At 40.3% G+C, this 21,919-nt stretch overlaps 1 protein-coding gene across 5 annotated transcripts in view; it reads left to right on the forward strand.

The window, feature by feature from the left end:
* Window positions 1-21,919, forward strand: part of ubr1 (ubiquitin protein ligase E3 component n-recognin 1) — a 227,492-nt gene that overhangs the window by 59,116 nt on the left and 146,457 nt on the right. For all 5 annotated transcript variants that reach the window (XM_069917334.1, XM_069917337.1, XM_069917336.1 and 2 more), the window contains exons 5-12: window positions 577-707; window positions 8,096-8,234; window positions 9,234-9,296; window positions 11,761-11,884; window positions 15,428-15,535; window positions 16,760-16,848; window positions 18,993-19,091; window positions 19,384-19,538. In XM_069917334.1, coding sequence (XP_069773435.1) covers window positions 577-707; window positions 8,096-8,234; window positions 9,234-9,296; window positions 11,761-11,884; window positions 15,428-15,535; window positions 16,760-16,848; window positions 18,993-19,091; window positions 19,384-19,538 — 908 coding nt within the window. The remainder of the gene's footprint in view (window positions 1-576; window positions 708-8,095; window positions 8,235-9,233; window positions 9,297-11,760; window positions 11,885-15,427; window positions 15,536-16,759; window positions 16,849-18,992; window positions 19,092-19,383; window positions 19,539-21,919) is intronic.

Raw genomic sequence — 21,919 nt, forward strand, 5'->3', positions numbered from 1 at the left:
AAAAAAAAATTCTATTTGGGGTTACTTTTTCAATTATTTTCAAAGTTTTGCTCTGTATTAAAAATATATTTTTTTTCTTTTTCTTCATTTTTTTTGTACTATTAGTATTGAAATTAGTAATTGACACTGAGCTTTGATTGCTCAGATAATATGTTGGAGTTAGAAATTACATGAGTTACAGGTTTTTTTTTAATCAACAACATGGATCATACACATCTTGTTTACCGTTGTTTACTATTTGTAATTTTAATTTACTTTTACCTTAACTTTATATGTATTTGATATTATTATTTTCTCAAAACTAATTAAAAGATTGAAAAAAAGAAACATTTCTTTTTCTTGCACAGTGTGACTCCCCAACTTATTTGTTTTTACTCCTATAGCCTCTGAGTTTCAGGATGAACAACAAGCAAGAGCTTAGTGCCAACAGTAATGCTTTTTATTATTATCTTAAGGGTCTTGCATTGAACTGGTCCACAAATACATTCAAAAGAAATGTGGATTGACATTCTTGTGCAAAGATGGTTTGTTTGCATTCTAATGTTCATTCTAAATACTGGATTTGTATTTTCACAGAATCCTGCAAGCCAGTTACCTGTTGGTGTGGCTGAACGAGCCCAGGAATTGTTTACTGTAATATTCATGTATATTGTGGATATGTTGATCTGGACAGAGGACAAAGAACTGCCTCTGGGACTACAGCCAAGGTATACAAAGGGAAGTGTACAAAGGAAAGTGTCCATTTTATCACTAAGACACTGAAGGCTAATTGAGAATGTAAGAATCGGGATTATGAGTTGGCCATTCAATCCATTGTTCCTGTTCTGCTCTTCAAGATCACGTCTGATCTACTTCAAATCCATTTTCCTGCCCTATTGCCCATATCCTCTTCTTCCCTTGATATCCAGAAATTTATCAATCTGTTTTGATTGAATAATGAATGAGCATCCACAGCCCTTCAAAATAGTGAATCCCACCTTTGTGAGAAAATTTCTCCTCGTATCTGTCACAAATTGTCTTTCTTATTCTGAAACTGTGACCCCTGGTTTGAGGCTCTTCCACCAACGAAACTATTCATCCAGTATTCAGCCTTATTCTTCCAAATCTTAAAGAATATGTGCCTGGTCTATTCAGTATCTCCTCATAGGGCAAACTGTATCAGTCTAATTATTCTTCATCTCATTCCCTCCACTCCAAACGCTGTATTTTCAAGGTAGCAGTGAGATATATATATATATTGCTAAACTCTAATCTTAACATAATATAGGCAAACATAATTTCCCCTGCTAATTGCCTGCTGCATTTGCATCTTAAAATTCATTTTTGAACATCACCTCCTGATTCATCATTTAAAAAAAACATTCTCTGCTTTTCTGTTCTGTGCACTGTGAATGGCCTTATATGTTTCTATTTATACAATCTGTGACATTCTCACGCATTGAGTTTGTCTGTATCACCTTTATCATTCACTATATCCTCTTCATAATCTTGTTTAGTTTTGTATTATAAGAAAATTGAGCAGTTGGTGGCTGACCTTGGACTAGACCACAGGACTGCCATTTTTCACCTATTGAAAATGCTATGGAAGATTTTTGCAGCTGTTTCTAAATGACTCCTAATTTTTTTTAAAAATGACCAAATAAATGAATTAAAATATTGAAGCAAATGTGAATGCATTAAAACATGAATCTGTCTTGTACAGGTCAGTCAAACCCCCCCCCCCCCCCGCTCCACCTCCTCCAAGTGTGTAGCATGGTCATGGCATCATGGCATCATAATGCCTAGGGGCTAGAGAGCTAGAATGACTGAGCTGTGTCCCCATCGATGAATCTGGGAGTCAAAGGCACCAGGATCTTGACAGCTAGCACATGTCAAGCTTTCACACTGCAGTGCAGAGATCAAAGATGTCATGAACAGAGGATGATATTGATCTAACCAATTGTCTTTCTGTTGAAACAAATTACACGAGAAAATAATTAAAACCACTATACTGCATGCTAATTCAGAATGCACATCCTAACAGAAGTTTGCAATCCAACGCTGGACCCTAACTTGCCAGTTGTGAAATTACAAGTGTGTGGAAGTTTGGTATTTCAATGTTCAGGAATCCTGAATCTCCTGGTTGTCACAAGGATTATTTAAGACAATAGGTGCTGGAGTAGGCCATTCAGCCCATCAAACCAGCACTGCCATTCATTTAAATTATGGCTGATCTTCCACTATCAGTACCCTGTCCCTGCCTTCTCCCCATAACCCTTAATTTCCCTTTCCACAAGAACCTTATCTAACTCCCTCTTGAACTTGTCCAGAGATTCTGCCTCTACCACCCTCTGTGGCAAAACATTCCACAGACCAACAACTCTCTGGGTAAAAAAAAATAAATTCTCATCTCTGTCCTAAAGGGCCTTCCTGTATTTTTAAACGATGGCCTCTAGACCTAGTCTCTCCAAACATCGGGAGCATGTAATCAGTTTCTATCGTGTCCAATCCCTTTGTAATCTTGTATACCTCAATCATATCTCCCCTCATCCTTCAAAATTCCAACATATGCAACCCCAATTGCAATCCAACCTTTCAGCAATCGTCAGTCCCGCCATCCCAGAAACTAACCTTGTGATTCAATGTTGCAATCTCTCAATAGCTAGAATGTCCTTCTTCAAATTAGCCCTGTACAACTGCAGAAGGATGTCTTTACTCTTATACTCTATTCCCCTTTTTATGAAGGCCAACATGCCATTTGCCTTTTACACAGCTTGTTGAACCTGCATGCTTGCTTTTAGTGACTGATATACAATAATCTGCCTTCCTGTTCCTGCCACCAAGGTGGATAACCTCACATTTATCTCCATTAAACTGCATCTTCCATACATCTGCCCACTCACCTAACCTGTCCAAGTTCCCCTGCATTTTCCCAACATCTTCCCCACACTTCACACTTTCACCCAGTTTCATGTCATCTTCAAATTTGCTCATGTTATTTATAATCCCCTTATCTAAATTATTAATATATATGATAAACAACTGAGGACCCAGCACCAAGCCCTGTGGGACCCCACTTGTCACATCTTGCCATCCCAAAAGTAACCCGTTAACACCAACTCTTTGTTTCCTGGATTTTCTATCCATTTGAGCACCCTACTGCCAATACCATGCTCTCTGATTTTTGCCTATTAATCTCCTATGTCCACCCTCCTCGTCACATCCTCGAAAAATTTCAGAAGATTAGTCAAGCATAATTTTCCCTTCAGAAATCCATGCTGACTGAGTTGGTCAATTCATTTGATATTTGAAAATGTATTAGAACAATTTCTTCAGTGGATGAGCAACAGTTTACCCGACTACCTAAAATCGTTCTCGCATCCTCCATTTTCCTGGATGAGTGCAGCTCCAGCAATTAACAAGAAGCTCAGCTCCATCCAGGAAAATGCAGCCACTTCTGTGACCCAATTTGCCACATGGAACATTAATTTTTTTCACCACAACCTATGACTGTGGTAGGGAATGAACGACAATAACCATCTCCAATGTTCTCTGGCAGCTTTTTTTTTAAAGCATTGACATCTATCCCCAAGCAAATCGAGAGCATCAAGCCAGGACAAAATCCTGCACTTTCCTCCCTGCCAGGACTACAGAAGAATCTGCACTAGAAGCACTGAATGAGGAGCTGATTGTTCAATAAAAATGAGAGATGGACAAGAAATACTAACCTTCCAAGGCATCCAGTGAATGGGCTAATGTTTTGCTTAAAATTATTAATTTTTATATGTAGGGCTATCTTAAAAAAGATATTCTTGCTGTTTGTTTATTTTATGTGCAGTCCCATTTGAGAATGTTATAAACTTAACCTTGTAGCGAAGTATTCTATACTGAGCTACTATAAACGTCAGTGTACACGTTGTGGAATCGCTGTACACGTTGTCGAGTTGGTGTTTATGAGGGGAAATCGATGTACATGCTGTGGAGTGCATTGCAAGACTGACACCGCTAGGTTTGCATGCTGGGCTTATATCCATCACTGCTTCAGTCACATGAATGGGAAATGATATAATCAGTAATGTCATCAGCCCAGATAAAAACCTGTGTTGGATGCAAGTCAATTTCCTGTGTTTTCCACAGCACGTCCGCTGGTTCACTTGCTGGTGTGTGGGTTGCCACATGACCTTCCCTAAGAACTGGCATTCCAGCTGCGGACCTCCAAAGTCTGTATTTTTTTTTTGTTCAGGCAGCCTTCCACTCTGCTGAAGTGAACCACAGTTGGACAATCCAGAGGATTGAAGTGGTCAATTGCATAAGTTTCCTCTTTACCTCCGATGTCCAAAATGTACATCGAACCATTGCATCTTAGTACATTGAAGGGACCCTCATACGGACGCTGGAATGGTGCTCGGTGTGCTCCTTTCTGTATGAAAATGTACTTCCAGTCCTGCAATTTCTGGGGTATATAGGATCTGGATTGACTCTGTTGAGATGTCTGTATGGGCGCTAAAGGACTGACCTTTTCGCGGAGATTGCTTAGGACTGCTCTGAGGGTCTCCTCCTGTCCTTGTACATCTGATACAAATTCTCCTAGAACCATCAGGGGTGCACCGTAGACCAGCTTTGCCGATGAGGCACCTATATCGTCCTTAGGTGCCATTCATATGCACAAGAGTACCCATGGCAATTCGTCAACCCAGTTAGGTCCCTGCAGATGTGCCATAAAGGGCTGATTTCAAATCCCGATGGAACCTTTCTACTAGTCCGTTGTATTGTTGGTGGTATGCAGTTGTGTGGTGTAACTTGGTTCCAAGCAGGGTGGCCATTGCTGACCACAGGTTTGACGGGAATTGGGAACCAATGTCAGATGTGATGTATGCTGGCAGACCGAAACATGCCATCTAATGAAAATAAGGGCCCTGGCGCAGGTGTTGGTAGTCATGTCTGCCAGTGGAACTGCCTCTGGCCTCCACGTGGCCCAATCCACTATAGTGAGAAGAAAATGGGAACCACTTGACACTGGCAGAGGGCCCTCAATGTACACGTGTACGTGATCAAAGCTCTGATATGTTGGCTCAAAAGATTGTAGTGGGGCTTTCGTGTGATGCTAGACTTTGGATATTTAGCAACGAGTGTATGTTTTCACCCAATTGCTGACTTGCTTTCAAAGACCATAGCACACAAATCTGTTGGCTACCATCCAAACAATAATTCTGATTGATAGATGTGCTAACCTGTGTACTGCGTCAGATTCCTGCCTCCTCCAGGCCACTGAAATGATATGACAACCTGTAGATATGTTACACAGGATTTTGAGCTCTCCCTGGCCTACAGGAATTTCTTCCAGCTGCAGGTTCGAGTTTCCTGTTCTGCAATGCAGAATTTCTTTGCCTGCCTCTTGTGCTTTCACGAGCACAACATAATCCACCCTTTGGGCTAAGGTCTGCACAGATTGTATGGCCAGGCAAGACAGCGCATCTGCCACTAAATTGGCCTTTCCTGAGATGTGTACGATATCTGTTGTGAACTCAGAAATGGATGATAAATGTCTCTATTGATGAGTCAACCATGGATCTGATACCTTAGTGAAGGCAAATCTAAATGGCTTGTAGTCGAGAAAAAAATGTGAAATGCCTACCTTCTGGAATCTACCTGAAATGTCTGATAGCTAGGTACAGTGCCAACAATTCTCGATCTAAAGCACAGTACTTGAGTTCTGGTGGTCTTGGGTGCTTGCTAAAGAAGGCCAATGGTTTCCAATGCCCATCGATGTACTGTTCAAGAACCCCTCCTTCTGCCATACTGGACGCATCCACTGTCAGTACTGTTGGGATATCCGTTCTTGGGTGGACCAGTAATGCAGTATTAGCCGAAAAAATACACAAATGCTGGAGCAACACAGCAGGACAAACAGTGCCATAAATGTATCAAAGGTAAAGATACATCACCAAAGTTTCATGCTTGAGCCCTTAGCCAGTGCTTCCTTGGCATTCTCGAATGCTGCCAATAATTCTTCGTCCCAAGTGACACCCCTTGCCTTGCCTGACACCAGGGTGAAGAGGGGGCACATGATGTGAGCCGCTGATGGTAGAAACTGGTGTTAAAAGTTCACCATTCCAACAAATTCCTGGAGGCCTTTAACTGTGCTGGGCTTAGTGAATGCCCGGATTGCCTCAACCTTTGTCGGTTCTATGGCTCAGAAAGTTGATGGTTGCTAACGTAAATTGACACTTGGCCCGGCTGATGGTCAGCCCAAACTCATTCAACCAAAGGAAAAGCTTGAGCAGGTAGGACAGATGTTCCTGACGAATGCAGCTAGTGATAATAATGTCGTCTAGGTCTATGAAGGTAAAGTCGAGATTATGTCTCACTCTGTCCATTAATGTTGGAAAGTTGATGTAAATCTAGTGCAAGACTGACACCTCCAGTGATATACATCACTGCTTCTGTCACATGGACAGGAAGTGACATCATCAGTGATGTAATCAGCCCAGATGAAAACCTGTGTTGGATGCAGGTCAATTTCCTGTATTTTCCACAGCACATCTGCCATTTTGGGAGCCAGTTCACTTGCTGGTAAGTGCGTTGCCACAACCTAATATTCAGGCTTCATCAGCCACTTGTGAACCCACAAAACTAGCGCAGGCGAGATGAACTTGATCCTGAGGTAGTGCCCAAGAAAGGGCGCCTTCCCTAAAGCTTAATATTCTGTTTGAGAATCTTGATCAGAATTGAAAAATAATTTGGCTAAATATTGACAAATACGAATAATTTAGATTTGATCAACAATTTAGAGGTAACAAAAAGTTGCAATGTAAAATATTTGGAAGGAAATTCTGAACTGGAGGAATTATAAAAATCCTTAGTCATTTTTAACTTTAAGCATTAACATTTAGAAATTGCTGACCAATTCAATTATTGTGACTTTTAAGCAATATGCCCAGATTTTAATGAGGAACCCCTTGACAATATAGTTTGCGAAGTAATTAGCACAACGCTGTTATCGAGCCAGGGTTAGAATTCTGCACTATCTGGAAGGAGTTTGTACATTCTCCTTGGGTCTGCATGGGCTTCCTCCAGGTGCTCTGGTTTCCTCCCACCGTCCAAAATGGACTGGGGTTTGTTGGTCAATGGGGTGTAAGTGGGTGGTACAGGCTCACAGACCTAAAGGGCCTTTTACTGTGCTGTATATCTAAATTTAATTTTAAATTTAATTTAAATATAATTTAAACATTTGGTAAAAAGAAAATAGAATGACCACTTTTTTATAAAAAAGGTGATGGCGCTATTTGTCATCCACTTTGGAAGTAAATTCATAATACACATCGAGTTCAGTTGTATTTCCCTTTCAAATGCAAGTATTGAAATCACAACCAACTAAGTACATAACTGTGCTCAGTCTATGGATCGAAACTTGAACTAGCAGAACCATTTCAATTCACTTCATCATTCCCAACCAGACATGTCTGTTTTCGGCCAAATGTAAACTTGAGGAATAACACGTCATATTCCTCCTGGGCAACCTTAAATATTGTGGTGTGAAAATTTTTTCTAATTTTAGGTAACCCCTACTCTGGTTCCACTGTTTCCATTCTTCTTTGCCTATTTTTGTTTTTTTTCTCTCCTCCTTTTCGATCCTCACCCCAGCCTGTCTCCACACTGCTACCTTCTGTCCAAAACACTCTTATCCCTTAGCCCCTCTCCAGCTCCTTATGCTCCCCATTTTACTTTTCCATTTGATGCACTTGATATCACCCTTTACTACTTTAGATCCCAAGCTGGAACATTGACTGAACATTTCTACATATTAATGCTGACTAAACAACTGATTTCCTCCAGCAGTTCATTATTTGGTCAAGTTTATATTGCTTATTGTTTATTGTGCAGTGGGCCACATCTGGTGCCTTAATTAGCTGCAACTAGACAACATATTGGTGTTGTAATTTGAACGTGATCACAGGAGCATTTCATGGAAGGGAGATTCCACTGTTTTGAGCTGAGAAACCAGCAAATGCTTTGTTCTGTGCCACCCAATTCTGTCTGGCAAGTAATTAATGGTAAACATCTGAAGGAAATGTGTTGATGCAAAATCTTACCCTTAAACTTTTTACCCCACAAGGGAGAAGATGGACTCTTATTTCTGTGTGATGTTTAATGATGAGCAGCATTCGTTTGACCATGTTATTTACTCACTCCAGCGATCATTGGGGTGCTCACAAAAAGAAGCTCAAGATTACACCACTTTAATAGATAAAGAGGTAAGTCCAACCAGCTGTTGTGAGCTCTTATTTGATTGTACAGAACTTTTTTCTGTTAAAGTGACCCGTAGCATTTGACACAAGAAGCCCTGGGCCAAAATAAAATATCAGTGAACATGAAATATCTTTGTTAGGAAGATGAGGGTTACTTAGTGGTATGACAGTGGAAGTTGGGATAAGAATTCCACCGCTAACATTGAAGGCTCATGGAACCAGTTGGGGAAGGATGCTCAATTTGCTAGATTTGGTCAGATGTTGAATTCTCAGGATTGTCTGGCTATGGAGATTTGGATTGATGACAAGACCAAGGAAATGTTCCAATAATGGAGTCAGTTATATTCTCTTTTTTAAAATTTAAATGTACCGCACGGTAATAGGCCCTTCTGGCTGCCCAAATAAACCAATTCACTTACAGTTCAATGTTTTTGAAGGGTGGGAGGAAACCCACGCAGTCACTGGGCAAACATAGAAACTCCTTTCAGAAAGCACTGAGTTCAAGCCCAGATTGCTGGCGCTGTAATAGCATTGCACTTCCACTATGCTAACTGCACCACCTCGCTACTGTATCTTGCAGGACAACCATAATCATAGCTCAATTAAGAGAATAAAAATAAAACAACTGTAGATACTAGAAACCTGAAATAAAAATAATAAATGTTGTCAAATTTGAGTCAATAAGTGTCTTTGGAAAGAGAAATTGAACAATTTCAGGTTGAATGATGAAACTGAAGGATCTTTGACCTGAAACGTTAACTCATTCTCTTTGTAGAAATGCTGCCTGATTGGCTGAGATTTTCCAGCAATTTTTTTTTATATATCTGTATGAAGAGTTTTGACTTAACACTTATTCTGAGGTATCATCTCTCCATGGATTAGTACTTAAATATTTTTTTGAGCTAGGTTTTACAGAATGTGCATCCTTCTTAAATTTTCCAGAATTTTTCTCATGCTTTTGTCATACTGATCTTTTTAACTTGTGTTTCTCTCTCATTTCTTTAGGGTCGTAGAGCTATAAAGCATGGAACATTGCTTTTATGTCAAGAAACAAAACTAGAAATTTTTGTAAGTAGCACCAAATCTTTGTGCTAGTGTATACAACAACTGTAGTTGAAAACCAACAGTTGCAGAACTAACTACAGTGGAACCCCATTTATAATGTGATGGTTGGGGGTCCAAAAAATCGGGTCGTGATCAATTGGGGTCACAAGAAACAGTGGTTTTTTTTTAAAAAATGTCTTTCTTTGGCTTGGCTTCGTGGGCGAAGATTTATGGAGGGGTAATGTCCACGTCAGCTGCAGGCTCGTTTGTGGCTGACAAGTCCGATGCGGGACAAGCAGACACGGTTGCAGCGGTTGCAAGGGAAAATTGGTTGGTTGGGTTTTTCCTCCTTTGTCTTTTGTCAGTGAGGTGGGCTCTGCGGTCTTCTTTAAAGGAGGTTGCTGCCCGCTGAACTGTGAGGCGCCAAGATGCACGGTTTGAGGTGATATCAGCCCACTGGGGGTGGTCAGTGCGGCAGGCACCAAGTGATTTCTTTAGGCAGTCCTTGTACCTCTTCTTTGGTGCACCAGTGGAGAGCTCGCCATATAACACGATCTTGGGAAGGCGATGGTCCTCATTTCTGGAGACGTGACCTACCCAGCGCAGTTGGATCTTCAGCAGCGTGGATTCGATGCTGTCGGCCTCTGCCATCTCGAGTACTTCGATGTTGGAGATGAAGTCGCTCCAATGAATGTTGAGGATGGAGCGGAGACAACGCTGGTGGAAGCGTTCTAGGAGCCGTAGGTGATGCCGGTAGAGGACCCATGATTCGGAGCCGAACAGGAGTGTGGGTATGACAACGGCTCTGTATACGCTAATCTTTGTGAGGTTTTTCAGTTGGTTGTTTTTCCAGACTCTTTTGTGTAGTCTTCCAAAGGCGCTATTTGCCTTGGCGAGTCTGTTGTCTATCTTGTTGTCGATCCTTGCATCCGATGGTAAACTGGTTGACCGTTTTGAGTTTTGTGTGCCCGATGGAGATGTTGGGGGGCTGGTAGTCATGGTGGAGGACCTCAGTTTTCTTCAGGCTGACTTCCAGGCCTTCCAGGCCAAACATTTTGGCAGTTTCCGCAAAACAGGACGTCAAGCGCTGAAGAAGCCAGCTCTAAAAAAAATGTACAATACCTGTATTTGCAATCCTTTTTTTATTTCTTACAATCATCATTTTATTTCTTAAAAATGCAATTGAGTGTTCGTTTCCTGATCGCAGCAGGTCGTTAGCGACGAGAGAAATCCAAAATGCTTCTGAGCTGGAGGATTTTTCTGTGGTCCACATCCTGGGTCTCCAGCCAACGTAGATCAGCCTCGAGCTACTTAATGGCTTCAGACACTTTCGGGGGTGGGCCTGGAGGCTCCTCATTGTCATCCTCCAGCCAACGTAGATCAGCCTCGAGCTACTTAATGGCTTCAGACCTTTCGGGGTGGGCCTGGAGGCTCCTCATTGTCATCCGGTTTGGGAACCGGTGCTATAATAACGTTATGGATGACCTCAGAATCCGTCAGATGCTCATATGTCGGGCATTTGTCATCGGCAGAGTACCACTGGTGAAAATCCTCTTTGCTAATTTAAAACAACCTCTGCGCCTCACCCACCTCTTCACCTGTGAAGCTGTAGAATTCTTGCTCATCATCCTCATCTTCCTTAGTGGATTTTTGTGATGAAAAGCCTGGACCCAGACCTTTCTCCCACGAGGTGCTGATGCTACCCAGCCCATCCTACCTAAATGGCAAACTTCTTTAACGATCACGCTTTTCAGATAGTCTTCCGGTGTTGTTGATTCATCTACATTTCTATGAATTAATTCATGCCTGTAATTCTGCTTGAACTCAGAGATGATCCCCTGATCAAAGGACTGGATCTTAAATGTAGTGTTCTTTGGGATGTAAGAAACTCAGATCTTTCCATCGTGGCTTAATAATTTGGATGTTGGTGGGTGGGCGGGACTGTTGTCAAGCAAAAGAAGAGCTTTGGGCTCTAGCTTTTGCTTACACAAATGAGCGTGGACATCAGGGACAAAAGTTTTGTAAAACCAAACCTCAGAGATGACACTGGTCATCCAAGCATTGCTGCTATGCATATACTCAAACAGTAATGTCTTCCCATGAAAAATTTGTAAAGAACTTGTATGAGTAAAGGAGTTAATGAGGCAAAGAACAGAGATGCATTTAAGGAGAAGCTGGATGGACTCGAGGCCGAATGTATTAAACGGAGATGGAAGGGGAGATACTACATGTGCTGTGTGAGTACCAGCAGAGGAGCAGATAAGTTCCTTTGGAGCTGCATGATCCTTGGGAAAAATTATGCAGTCTATACTCAGATCAAGCAGTGTTTGAAGGAAGGGGAAGAATTGATATTTTAGATTGCTGAAAATAACTTGCTGAACAGATTCTATCATTTTCACAATCACCGATATGAATAAGAGTTACTTTAAAATATGCATTTTGCCAAACTGAAGGAAATAATGCAACATGAAGTTAATTTTTCTTCCAGAACATTTCAAACAGCGTCTTCCAGGCACCTCTTCGTGTTGACATACTTCACTCAAATGTTGTATCCCATCAAACATTTACTTTACGTCTCCTCTCTTGGCTTAACAAAGTTATTGGTTATTCAGGCAAGTGCACAATTCAGTCAATCTTTTTTAGGAAAAGCATTACAATAATTTCAGGTAGCTTTAATCTTTACATAGATTAAATCAAGTTGGCAGGGTAGCCTTGTGGATGCATTCATCATTTGTATTGTGACATTTTTTAGAATAAAGTCAACCAGGTAAAAGGGTGTTTTGGATCTAGTCATGTGTAATTAATGGGAACAGTTAGAAATTAGAAAATAACATACAAAATAAAATTGGGCGGGAAAATAGATTATTGCAATAGTATAAAAATTGCCAGTAGGAGTTTCTATATGTATAACGCAGAAGAAGAAAGCTCAGATATTGCTGAAGTTGAGACTATGGGATGGATGGTGTAAAATAAAATATCAAATTTTAAACAAATTATGGTAGAAATCTCTTAAACATTCCAATAATAGAAAATCACGGCAGAAGGGAAGAATAAACAAAATAACCACCAATATCTGACAAAAAGTTACTAAGGAAGCCAATGGGACTACTGGCTGATTGCCTGCATCCTAAAAGTGGAAGCAGTGATAATGGATTCACTATTTTGCAAATTTTAATTTTCATAGACTTGTCAAACAAACAATATAATCTTTAACATTCATGTAATATATAGCCTGTACTTATCCCTCCCCCCCGCCCCCCACTCTCTAACTGGAAGTACCATCAATTAAATTACTTTGATAGCAAAACAAAAATCTACCCATATATTTCCCCCTCCTCTTTTCCCCCTCCCAATTTATCTTTACCTCCTGGGCACTAATAATAAAGCTATTTATGCCAATCCCCCTACCATTTTTCGATGTTCCTAACGCACTCACCTACCACTTGTATCTCCCTCCCTTTCCTTGAACTTCCCGTATTCATTCTTACTTTTAACATACATTCATCTTTAAATATTAATATTATGAAAAAAAACACATATTCCCCTCACATTTTCTCACAATTACAATATTTACAGTCCATCTTCCCCTTGATTCCCTTTCCACCTTATTTACATTTACATTTAATCCTGAAGCGGTGGCAGGGTTCTTACAAAGTCCATTGCCTCTCTTGTTGGATCCTTAAAAAAACTTTCCCTCCCCTCTTGCCCTAACTATCTTCAGCGTTGCTGGATTAAGGAGGGTAAACGAGATTTTTTTTTTTTTGCCTAAGGCTCTTTTTAACTGGGTCAGATTCCCTTGTGTGTTTCAATAGGGGTGCACTTGTGTCCGGTAGAATAAAATCTTCTTCCCTCATATTCCACCAGACCTCTCCTAGCCTTCGCACCCACCGCCATCATCCGTAAAATCCTTTCTCTATCCTGGAAGCGAAGGAACCTTACCAGAATAGAGCATGGCCATTGGTTTGGGAGGTGGGGGGAGGGGCTGCGAGAGACTGGTGGGCCTATTCTGTTCTTAAATTATATCCAATTTGTTCCCTCCCCAGTGTATCTGGGATCCATTTTTTCAGGAACTCCACCATGTCTCTCCCCTCCTTACCCTATTTCACTCCCACAATTTTAACCGTATTCCTCCTGCTGATGTTTTCTAAGGTATCTATCTTCTCCTACATCCATTTTGTTCTCCCTCTTATTGAATCTTTCCTCCACTCTCTCAATTCTCTCTTCCATTTCAGATACCTTTCTGATAGGTTTTCCAGCCTTTCTTTGATTGCCCCTGTCCTGCCACCAGTGTCTTCAAAGTTCTTTTTATCTAGCCATTGGCCTCCAGTATCTCTCTGGCAAAGGGCATCAGGCCCTCTGCCCCCTTAATCTATCTGTCACCTCCTTGTAATGACCTTCTTTTACTCCCTCATTCTTCCTCTTCCTCCTCCTCCACCACACTTTCTGACTCCAGGCCATCCTACCATGCAATTTTCCTGCCATATCCCCTCTGGTTTCTCTGCTCCTAGAGTCCTCCAGGCCCGATACCTCGAAAGCCCTCTAACGCTTTGTACCTGACCTCTTTGCACCCACCGGTTGTAGCGGCCTTACCAGGTAAGTCATTGAGTTCAACTTTTTCTTCATGCCCATGGGGTCTTTCTCTCAGCTGCCGACTCCACCTTGACCTCGGGTCCCTGACCCCCCCCCCACCCCAGACAGCGCCCGCATCGCCATCCACTTCTCTTTGGTTCACCCAACCTCTGGTCCATGAACCTTCTGCATCTGACAGCGCTCCCATTGCCACTTGCAATGCTGTTGCCTTGGCTCGGCCCCTGGGACCTCGGGCCTCTGCCTCTCCTGCACCTGACAGTGCTCTTGCCTCTTCGGTCATGTCCTTCTTCTGGCCCCCTCGAGATCCAATCTTATCGGAGCCATCCTAGCTCTCCCTCCCGGGTGAGTCCCGTTCCATCGGAAAGCTTTGGGGCTCTGTTGGCACTGTCACCACTGCTGACATTCCTCTTCCTCCATCCTGTCTCTTTGTTCTTTTTCCCATAATTTTCTTTCCCTTCTCACTTTCTTCTATTCGTATTCTCGGTTGTCTTTTTTTTTTTGGCGGTCTTTTTATTTTAGGGGATCGTCTTCTCTATCCTTTATTCTCTTTTCCTCGGTGAGTTCTTGGGTCACCCTACAAGCCCCTCACCGCCATCTTGGATCCCACTGTTTTGCAATCTTCCAAAGTTTTCCTGGATTCTGGAAAAGTGCAATTGGATTGAAAAAATGTGAGTGGAATGCTCTGGATTGATATTTAACTTTTATAAAGAAACATCAGCTGAGAATAAACACAGAAAATATTGGACATACACAACAGGCAGTATCTGTGAAGGGAGAAACAGTAAACATTTCAAATGATAGCCTCTTGTCAGAACTGTGGAAAGCTGGAAATGTAACAAGTTTTAAGTTGAGTCAGGAGGAAGGAGGAAGAGAGAAATAGTTGGGAATGTGGAAAGAATAACAGGGTGGGATGGAGGACTGGGGGAATAATGATACAAGTAAGGATGTCACTTGCTGAGAGGCAATGGTAAAGGAACATTTGGTGCACGTTGGAATGAAGTCTGAGGCGTGAGAGCTGATGAGATGCAGTGAAGAGTTCTGTCAATAATGGTAGAGCAGACGTGCATTTTTTTCTGGTTTTTAGTTTTGTTTTTTAAGCTTTGCTTTTAATTCCTTACCTGTGTTATTTAGTTAGCTAGGTTGTTTTTTTCTTAGGTTTTGGTGGGGGCTGTGAACCCCACTTGTATTTGTATAACCTGTATGATTATATGTTTGGGGCAAGGGAGGGGGGAGTGATAAATACAGACTCTGTACATTACATGAATGTTGAAAAAGATTGTATTGGCTGTTTGAATTGGTTTATGAGTCTATAAAAACCAAAATAAAATATTTTTTAAAAAATGGTAGAGCAAAAGCCACCATTCGTGGTGGTCTACAAGCATGTAATGGAAGTGAGTGTTTAAAAGTGTGTATTAATCAAAAAATCTGCTTTGTGGCATCAAATCATGAATGTTGTCGCAACTGTATTCCTTCATTCAAGTGGAGTGTATTCTATCAATGTGTTTGGTCGGTGGAATGTCCTTTGGTAGTTTATTGAAGAGGTACAAACTTTTTATTTTGTACAGCTGGACTACGTCAAATCTTCTGTGAGGTTGTCCTCAACCAGCCTCCAGGCTCAGATCAACCTTGCCTGGTCAGTAAATTGATGTTGGCTGACTCAAAGTTGTGGAAAGGTGAGTAAATTAATATTTATGTATATTCTAACTGAATCATAAACTTTCATTTTCAATTGACTACGTACAGGAGACACAGATGTACTTTTACTTATGAAATTTTTGTTTCTAATATGAAAGAATGGATTTGTTTTTAGTTTTGTTGTTTGCTCTAAAAACACTTAGTGTCATTTTAATGCAGGATTCTATCTGATGGTGGAACCCAGTCTTAATCGTTCTCCATTTAACTGCGCCTCTTTGAAATATTTGTGAGATTTAGTCCTCATTGAAAGGAAATCTCAGCATTACCATCATCAGAGATGGTGCCTGTCTTAAAATATCTTTTGTAGATAACTTGCCATTTAAATTTTAAAAATTTAGACATACAGCACAGTTACAAGGCCCTTCTGGCCCACGAGCCCGTGCCACCCAATTAACCTACAATCCCCGTAGCATTGCGCTAATCGCTACGCTAACTGTTCTACCCCTTCAATCCTCTGAAAATATCTTTGTGTATTTCTTTTGTGATATTTTGTCATTTGGTATTTGTCCATTGCCTTTTATGGCAAGGGTATAGAGTTTAAAAGTTGGGAAGCATTAATTGTAACTTCAGAATATTAGTGAGACTGAACCTCCATTACTCAGTACAGCTTTGGACTTCAGATCATTTACACGGGAATTTTTTTTCAACACCTTAGCAGAAGGTATTTGGAAGAGATTCAAAGCTTGGAGGGAGATAGGAAAGAAAATGGACTGATAACTCCCTTTAGTCAAGGGTGGTGGGGGGAGAAATAGCAGGTTCCATCGAGTTCAGCAGGAGGAGACCTACACTCATCAGAACAAGAAGCCAAGAGGATAGCTTTTTTTAAATTGCAGGTTGGTAAATTCACCGATGGAATTTGGGCTGGAGATCCAAGAGTACCTCAACCAGTGTATAAGAGATACCAGAGTATGAGAAGGAATCTTCTTCACATAAGACCTACCAATAGTTTAGCTGAAGGAAGTTAGCATTCATAGCGAAAGTGCTGTTGTGCAAACAAGTGCTCTTTAAAATTCATTTTTGTATTTTGATTGAAGATGTGTTGAATAGGATCTGAATGAAAAAGTACCTTTGTATATACAGTAGTTGTCAATTCGAGGGTGGGTTCTCTGCAGATGTGGATTCATTTTGTCAACCTTTAATGTGAATAAAAATGTGACATTTACAAATGTCATTCATAGTGAAAATATAATTTTTAAATGCAGGAGCTCGAAAAATCTTCCATGAATTAACAGTGAGCAGTTTGCTGATGGAAACTGAATACAAGCGGCTCTTTGCGATTGAATTTATCACTGTAAGTGTTCAGATTCAACCAATTCTAGGCAATTTAAATTGCAGGAGACCATTTGGCTCGTATGTTTGTTGGTGTTCCCTGCTGTGATTTGGAAGCAGATGCAAAGTAATTTTCTTGTGTTCAGGATAGAAAACAGAAAAATAAGTGTTAAATGTTGAGAAAAAACAACAGCAAAATACAAGAACAACCAAAGAACATTCCTCTGCTTTGGACAAATAATTTGGGTAATCCCTTGATGCAAGGTGCCAGTTTTGAAATCTTTATAAGGAGGATGGTATGTGACAGTACAGATATTGATACAGTTTTGCTGCTTGAAGTGGAATCCAGAACCAGGTGACAAGTATAAGATCATGAACAAATTTAATCAATGTTCAAAAGGAAGTTGATTTGTGTTGGAAATGTGGAACATGCAACTGCGTGGAAAAGTTGAGTTGTATACAAGATATGCATTTAACAAGAAGTTTAGAGCATGCAGAAGAAACACGATAGACAACTTGGTTGGAGAGTCCAGCCCAATGAGGCACAACAAACAAGCAAGACTGATGTCAACAAACACTCAAAAATGGCAATGATCGGAGCTCTTTCCTTTCATCTCCTACTATATTCACCCATCAAAAAAAATGATGGCTGCAGATCAATTGTAAACTTCAAGCTTGAGGTCGATTGATTTGAGTTTGGTTATGGAACCAAGAAGGAAAGAGGAGAAGTGGATGGATTATTGTGATGGATTATATCAGATTTTGTATTGTTTCTGAAGGACATAGAATGTGGTTTTAGTATAGGTCACAAAACTTCATACAAACACTTCACAAAACAGATCTCATTTAAAATGCAAGAGTTTTGTTCAAACTAGACACTCCGGGCCCAGTGCCTTTGTATAAACAATGAAAACTGCTTTGCTGGAGGTTTTCATAAAGAGGTGCAAATCGAAGAACTGGAGATGAAGAAACTTCACAAGAAAGTGTTAATTGGACATGCTGTGGAGTAATGGATTATTCTTTTGAAAGCCACAGATGAACGGACTCAGAAGTTTGGGTCTGGTTCCGCAATCTGTCTGGTTGCAGTTTGCTGTTCTAAGAAGGTCATGTGGTTTTGCAAGCAGAGAGAGAGAAGAGACCGAACAGGCTTTCTCTAAGAGAGAGAGAGAACTGGTTTCTGTAGTCATGGCAAGCTGGCAGCCTGTTGAAACCCCATTTTGAAGATGGGTTGTGTGTTCTGAGTTCAGCCTGTTGAAAAACCCTTGTGATCCATACAAGAGAAAATGGCTGGCTCGAGAGTTTCACCTGAAATAAGGGAAACAAAAGGAACTCAGTGGTGACCTGCAGAAGAAGAGGTTATCATTTGGAAAACCCTGATGGGGCAAGTTTCTGCAGCAAGACACTGAAGTGGCTGATGGGAGGGAATCAGTTTGTGTGTGTCCAACGAGCAGCAAATCTTTCTCTGAAACCAACAAGAACCTTCCTGAGTGGTAACCAATTACCTTTAAACACCAGAGCTTGGTAAAAATTCATAAATGTTAAATTCTGTGTATAGTATAAGAATTGCTTGATACCAGTGAACTTGGAGGAGTGAGAAGTGAAATTGGATTGTGAATCAAAGAAATTTTTTGGACTTGTACACATTACGTACACATGCACATAGAATTAGAAGGGGGTTAAGTTAATAGTAATAAGTTAAAGTTTGATCCTGTTTTTATGTTTAAAGAAAATTAAAGAAAAACAAAATGACTTTATTGGTGAATTTCTATTGCTGCTGGGTTTTGGGATCCTCTGGGCACGTAACATTATGATCTAATTCAACTTAACAAGTAAGAGGGTTAAATTTATCCCTAATTCCTTGCCCATCAACCTTTTTCCTTGTTCTACAAGCTTGATTATAGCATGGGAAAAAAGTAGCAAGCTTGGGTAAAGAATAAAAATCAAGCTATGAGCTAATTAAATGCTCTCAAAGGGCTGAATGGCTATATCCTTGTTTCTGCAGGTTAGATGAAGTAAATAGTGAATGTAATCATTAGTATAAATACGCTGAATAAAATTGCCATTTTCTATGCAGTAAATGCTACAAATTTTTAATCTCGGTGGCAGATGCACAAGTTTTTCTCTTTGCCAGCTATAATTTAAGAATCATCTGTTTACTCCCAACAGCATTACAAGGAATTGCAGTTAGAGTTTGTGGAGGATGATCACGATCGAAACCTATCTGTGACTGCACAGTCTGTTCAAATATTTACAGTTCCAACATTGGTAAGTAGAATGAGTACAGCATCCATCTACTGGAAACTTGTTAGAAAATGCTACAGGTTTTAATCGGCTTTCTCCGAAATTCAGCAAATCATTGATGTTGGATAAATTGTATTTATAATGAAGAAAATTTTACACCTGAATTGTCAGTGATATTATGGTACTATTTCTGAGAAGAAATTATTTTGTTTCTCACCAGCATATCTATTCATAACCTTTATTGGAAAATGTAGCATTTTAATTTCTTTATCTTCACTTCTCCAATGAACATCAGAAAATTTTTAATTTCTGTTAGGCTCGTCATCTGATTGAAGAACACGGTGCATTAAGAATCATTATCGAGACCATAATCGAGCTCTTTGCTGAACACATGGATAATGGCAAGCTTCATTTTCAGAGTTATTCCCTGGATAAATTGTTCAGGAAGCAAATGGTTTTGTATGACCTTAAGTAAGTGCATCTTCAGACCCCAGCTGTTTGTTGTTCTGGTGCAAAGGCACAGTTGCAAAGTGACACTCTCAGTTTAACTGTGTTAGTCTTCCTGATTTTTATTTTTCATTTTGAAGATTGAGTAATAAAATTATTAAATAACAGATGAAAGAAATAAGTTATTTTGATGAGCAGGCACACAGCAGGTCCGCCAGCATTTATGTGGGGAAAATTCTGGTAGTTCTGATGGCATGTAGTCAACATGCAATTTTAATACCCAAACTCTGCTGCTTTTGGATCAGAAAAAGAAATTTTTAAAAAATTCAAACGACTCAATGAGCTCTTCTTGAAACAGCCCACTTTTTTCCCTTAATGTACATATTTAACAGATGCATTTGCTACAATCAACCATTACTGCACTTCAAAAAGTGTTCACAGCAGGGAGGAGAGCTGCAGAAATGTAGATGCATATGCACAACTTTTTTATGGCTCCACAAATTTGTCTGTGGTACCTCACCCACCTGAATACCACTTCCAGGAAGCCCTTCCAACCATGCCTCTTCTTTCACCTCCATGTGCATCTTCTTGAGGTGCTGCTAGTTTTATTTTACCCCTCCGCCTTAAACTTTGATCCCAGGTGCAGCATATCCACTCTATTGCCCAAGAGAGTAGAACTCAGCAGGAATACCCTTGGGAGCACCTACCTGCCAGGGACTGGAAAATGATTTTCCAGGGCAAGGATTATAGACACAAAGAAACAATAAATGGTCAACAATATTTTTAAAGTTACAAAGAAGTTTGATAAAAAGAATTCTTTGAGGAAATCAAAGTGAAGCATGCAAGAAGGTCACTTTTAAAATATTTAATTCAGATTAAACTTTTTTGTATTGATTTGGACCTTTCTTGTCCATTTGCCTTTGCCATACTATGCAATATGTTTACTGTGAATCACCAGTGGAATCGAGCATTATTTTGCTTTTCGTTCTCTTTGTTTTTATGTTCTTTAAAAGTGACTTTCCTTGTTTGAAATGCTATTCCATTTTTGTCAGAAAGTATCAAAAATGATTAAATTTTACTTGTAGGAATTACAAAATGGGAGTAAACAGTCTGAAATAGTCCACATTTTGCAGTCCTACCATTTAAGAAATATTTCCTTTTCTAATTTGGTCAATTTTATTGCTGATCAATGTATGATCATTCTATTCTTATTTGTGTTGAGTTGAGATTCTAACTGACAGCTAATTCCAGCGGCTTCAGTGCTTTTGGATCTTGTCACTGAAAAGGGTAGAATTCATTTTCAGTTCCCTGTTGTCCTTGATGATGCTTCTCCTTGCAGTAAAGGTACTTTAATGGTGGTTTTGGAGAGAGGGTTCCAGCCCCATCAACACTGAAGGACCAGTGATGCATCCAAGACAAGATGATATGCAACTTCAAAGAGAACCTGCAGTCATTGTGTTCCCATGCACTTGCTGCCGTTGTTATTGATTAGAGATTTAGGTTAGAGTCAGGAATGGTTTTAGAGGACAGGAAAATTGCAAATGTCACTCCACTCTTTGAGATGGGTAAAATACAGGAAATTCTCGGCCTAATTTTAGTTGCTGCCAAGATTTTTGAGTCCATTATTAAAGATAAGATTTTGAGCTACTTGAAAGCATGTGATAAAATGGGCAGATGCCAGTGTATTTTCCGTCAGGGGAGATCTAGCCTGACAAATCTGTTGGAGTTCCTTTAGAAAGTAATAAGGAGAGTTGGTGGATGTTAAACATGATAGACTGCAGATGCTGAATACTGCTTCCTTAGATTTTCAGAAAGACTTTGAGAAGGTGCCATACACGAGGCTGGTAAACAAGGCAGGACCCTGTGGTGTTATGGTAAAGGTGCAGACATGGATAGAAGATTAGTTGACTGACAGAAGGCAAAGGGTGGAAATAAAAGATGTTTTTTTTCTGGCTGGATATTGTTCCATGGTGGTCTGTGTTGAGTCCACTATTTTTTCACAGGATGTGTAAATGATTTAGATCATGGATTGATATAAAGATAGTTGGAGGGGTGGGTATTTTTGAGGAAGCAGGAACTTAGCAGAGGAACTTGGACAGGTTGGGAGAATGAGCAAAGTGGTAGGTGGAATACAGTGCTGGGAAGTGTATTGTCTTGCATTTTGTTAGAAAGAATAAAGAAATAAACTTTTCTAAATGGGGAGTGAATTCAGGAAACAGAGGTCCAAAGGGACTTGAGAGTCTGAGCGCAGGATTCCCTAAAGATTAAGTTGCAGGTTGAGTCGGTAGTAAGGAAGCCAAATGCAATCATTTCGAGAGGACTGGAATACATAAGCAAAGATATAATGCTAAGGCTTTACAAGGCTTTGATCAGGCCATTTTTGGTGTATTGTGGGCTTTTTTGGC

The sequence above is a fragment of the Narcine bancroftii genome, chromosome 2 (assembly GCF_036971445.1).
Source record: "Narcine bancroftii isolate sNarBan1 chromosome 2, sNarBan1.hap1, whole genome shotgun sequence".
In the NCBI taxonomy this organism is placed as follows: domain Eukaryota; kingdom Metazoa; phylum Chordata; class Chondrichthyes; order Torpediniformes; family Narcinidae; genus Narcine; species Narcine bancroftii.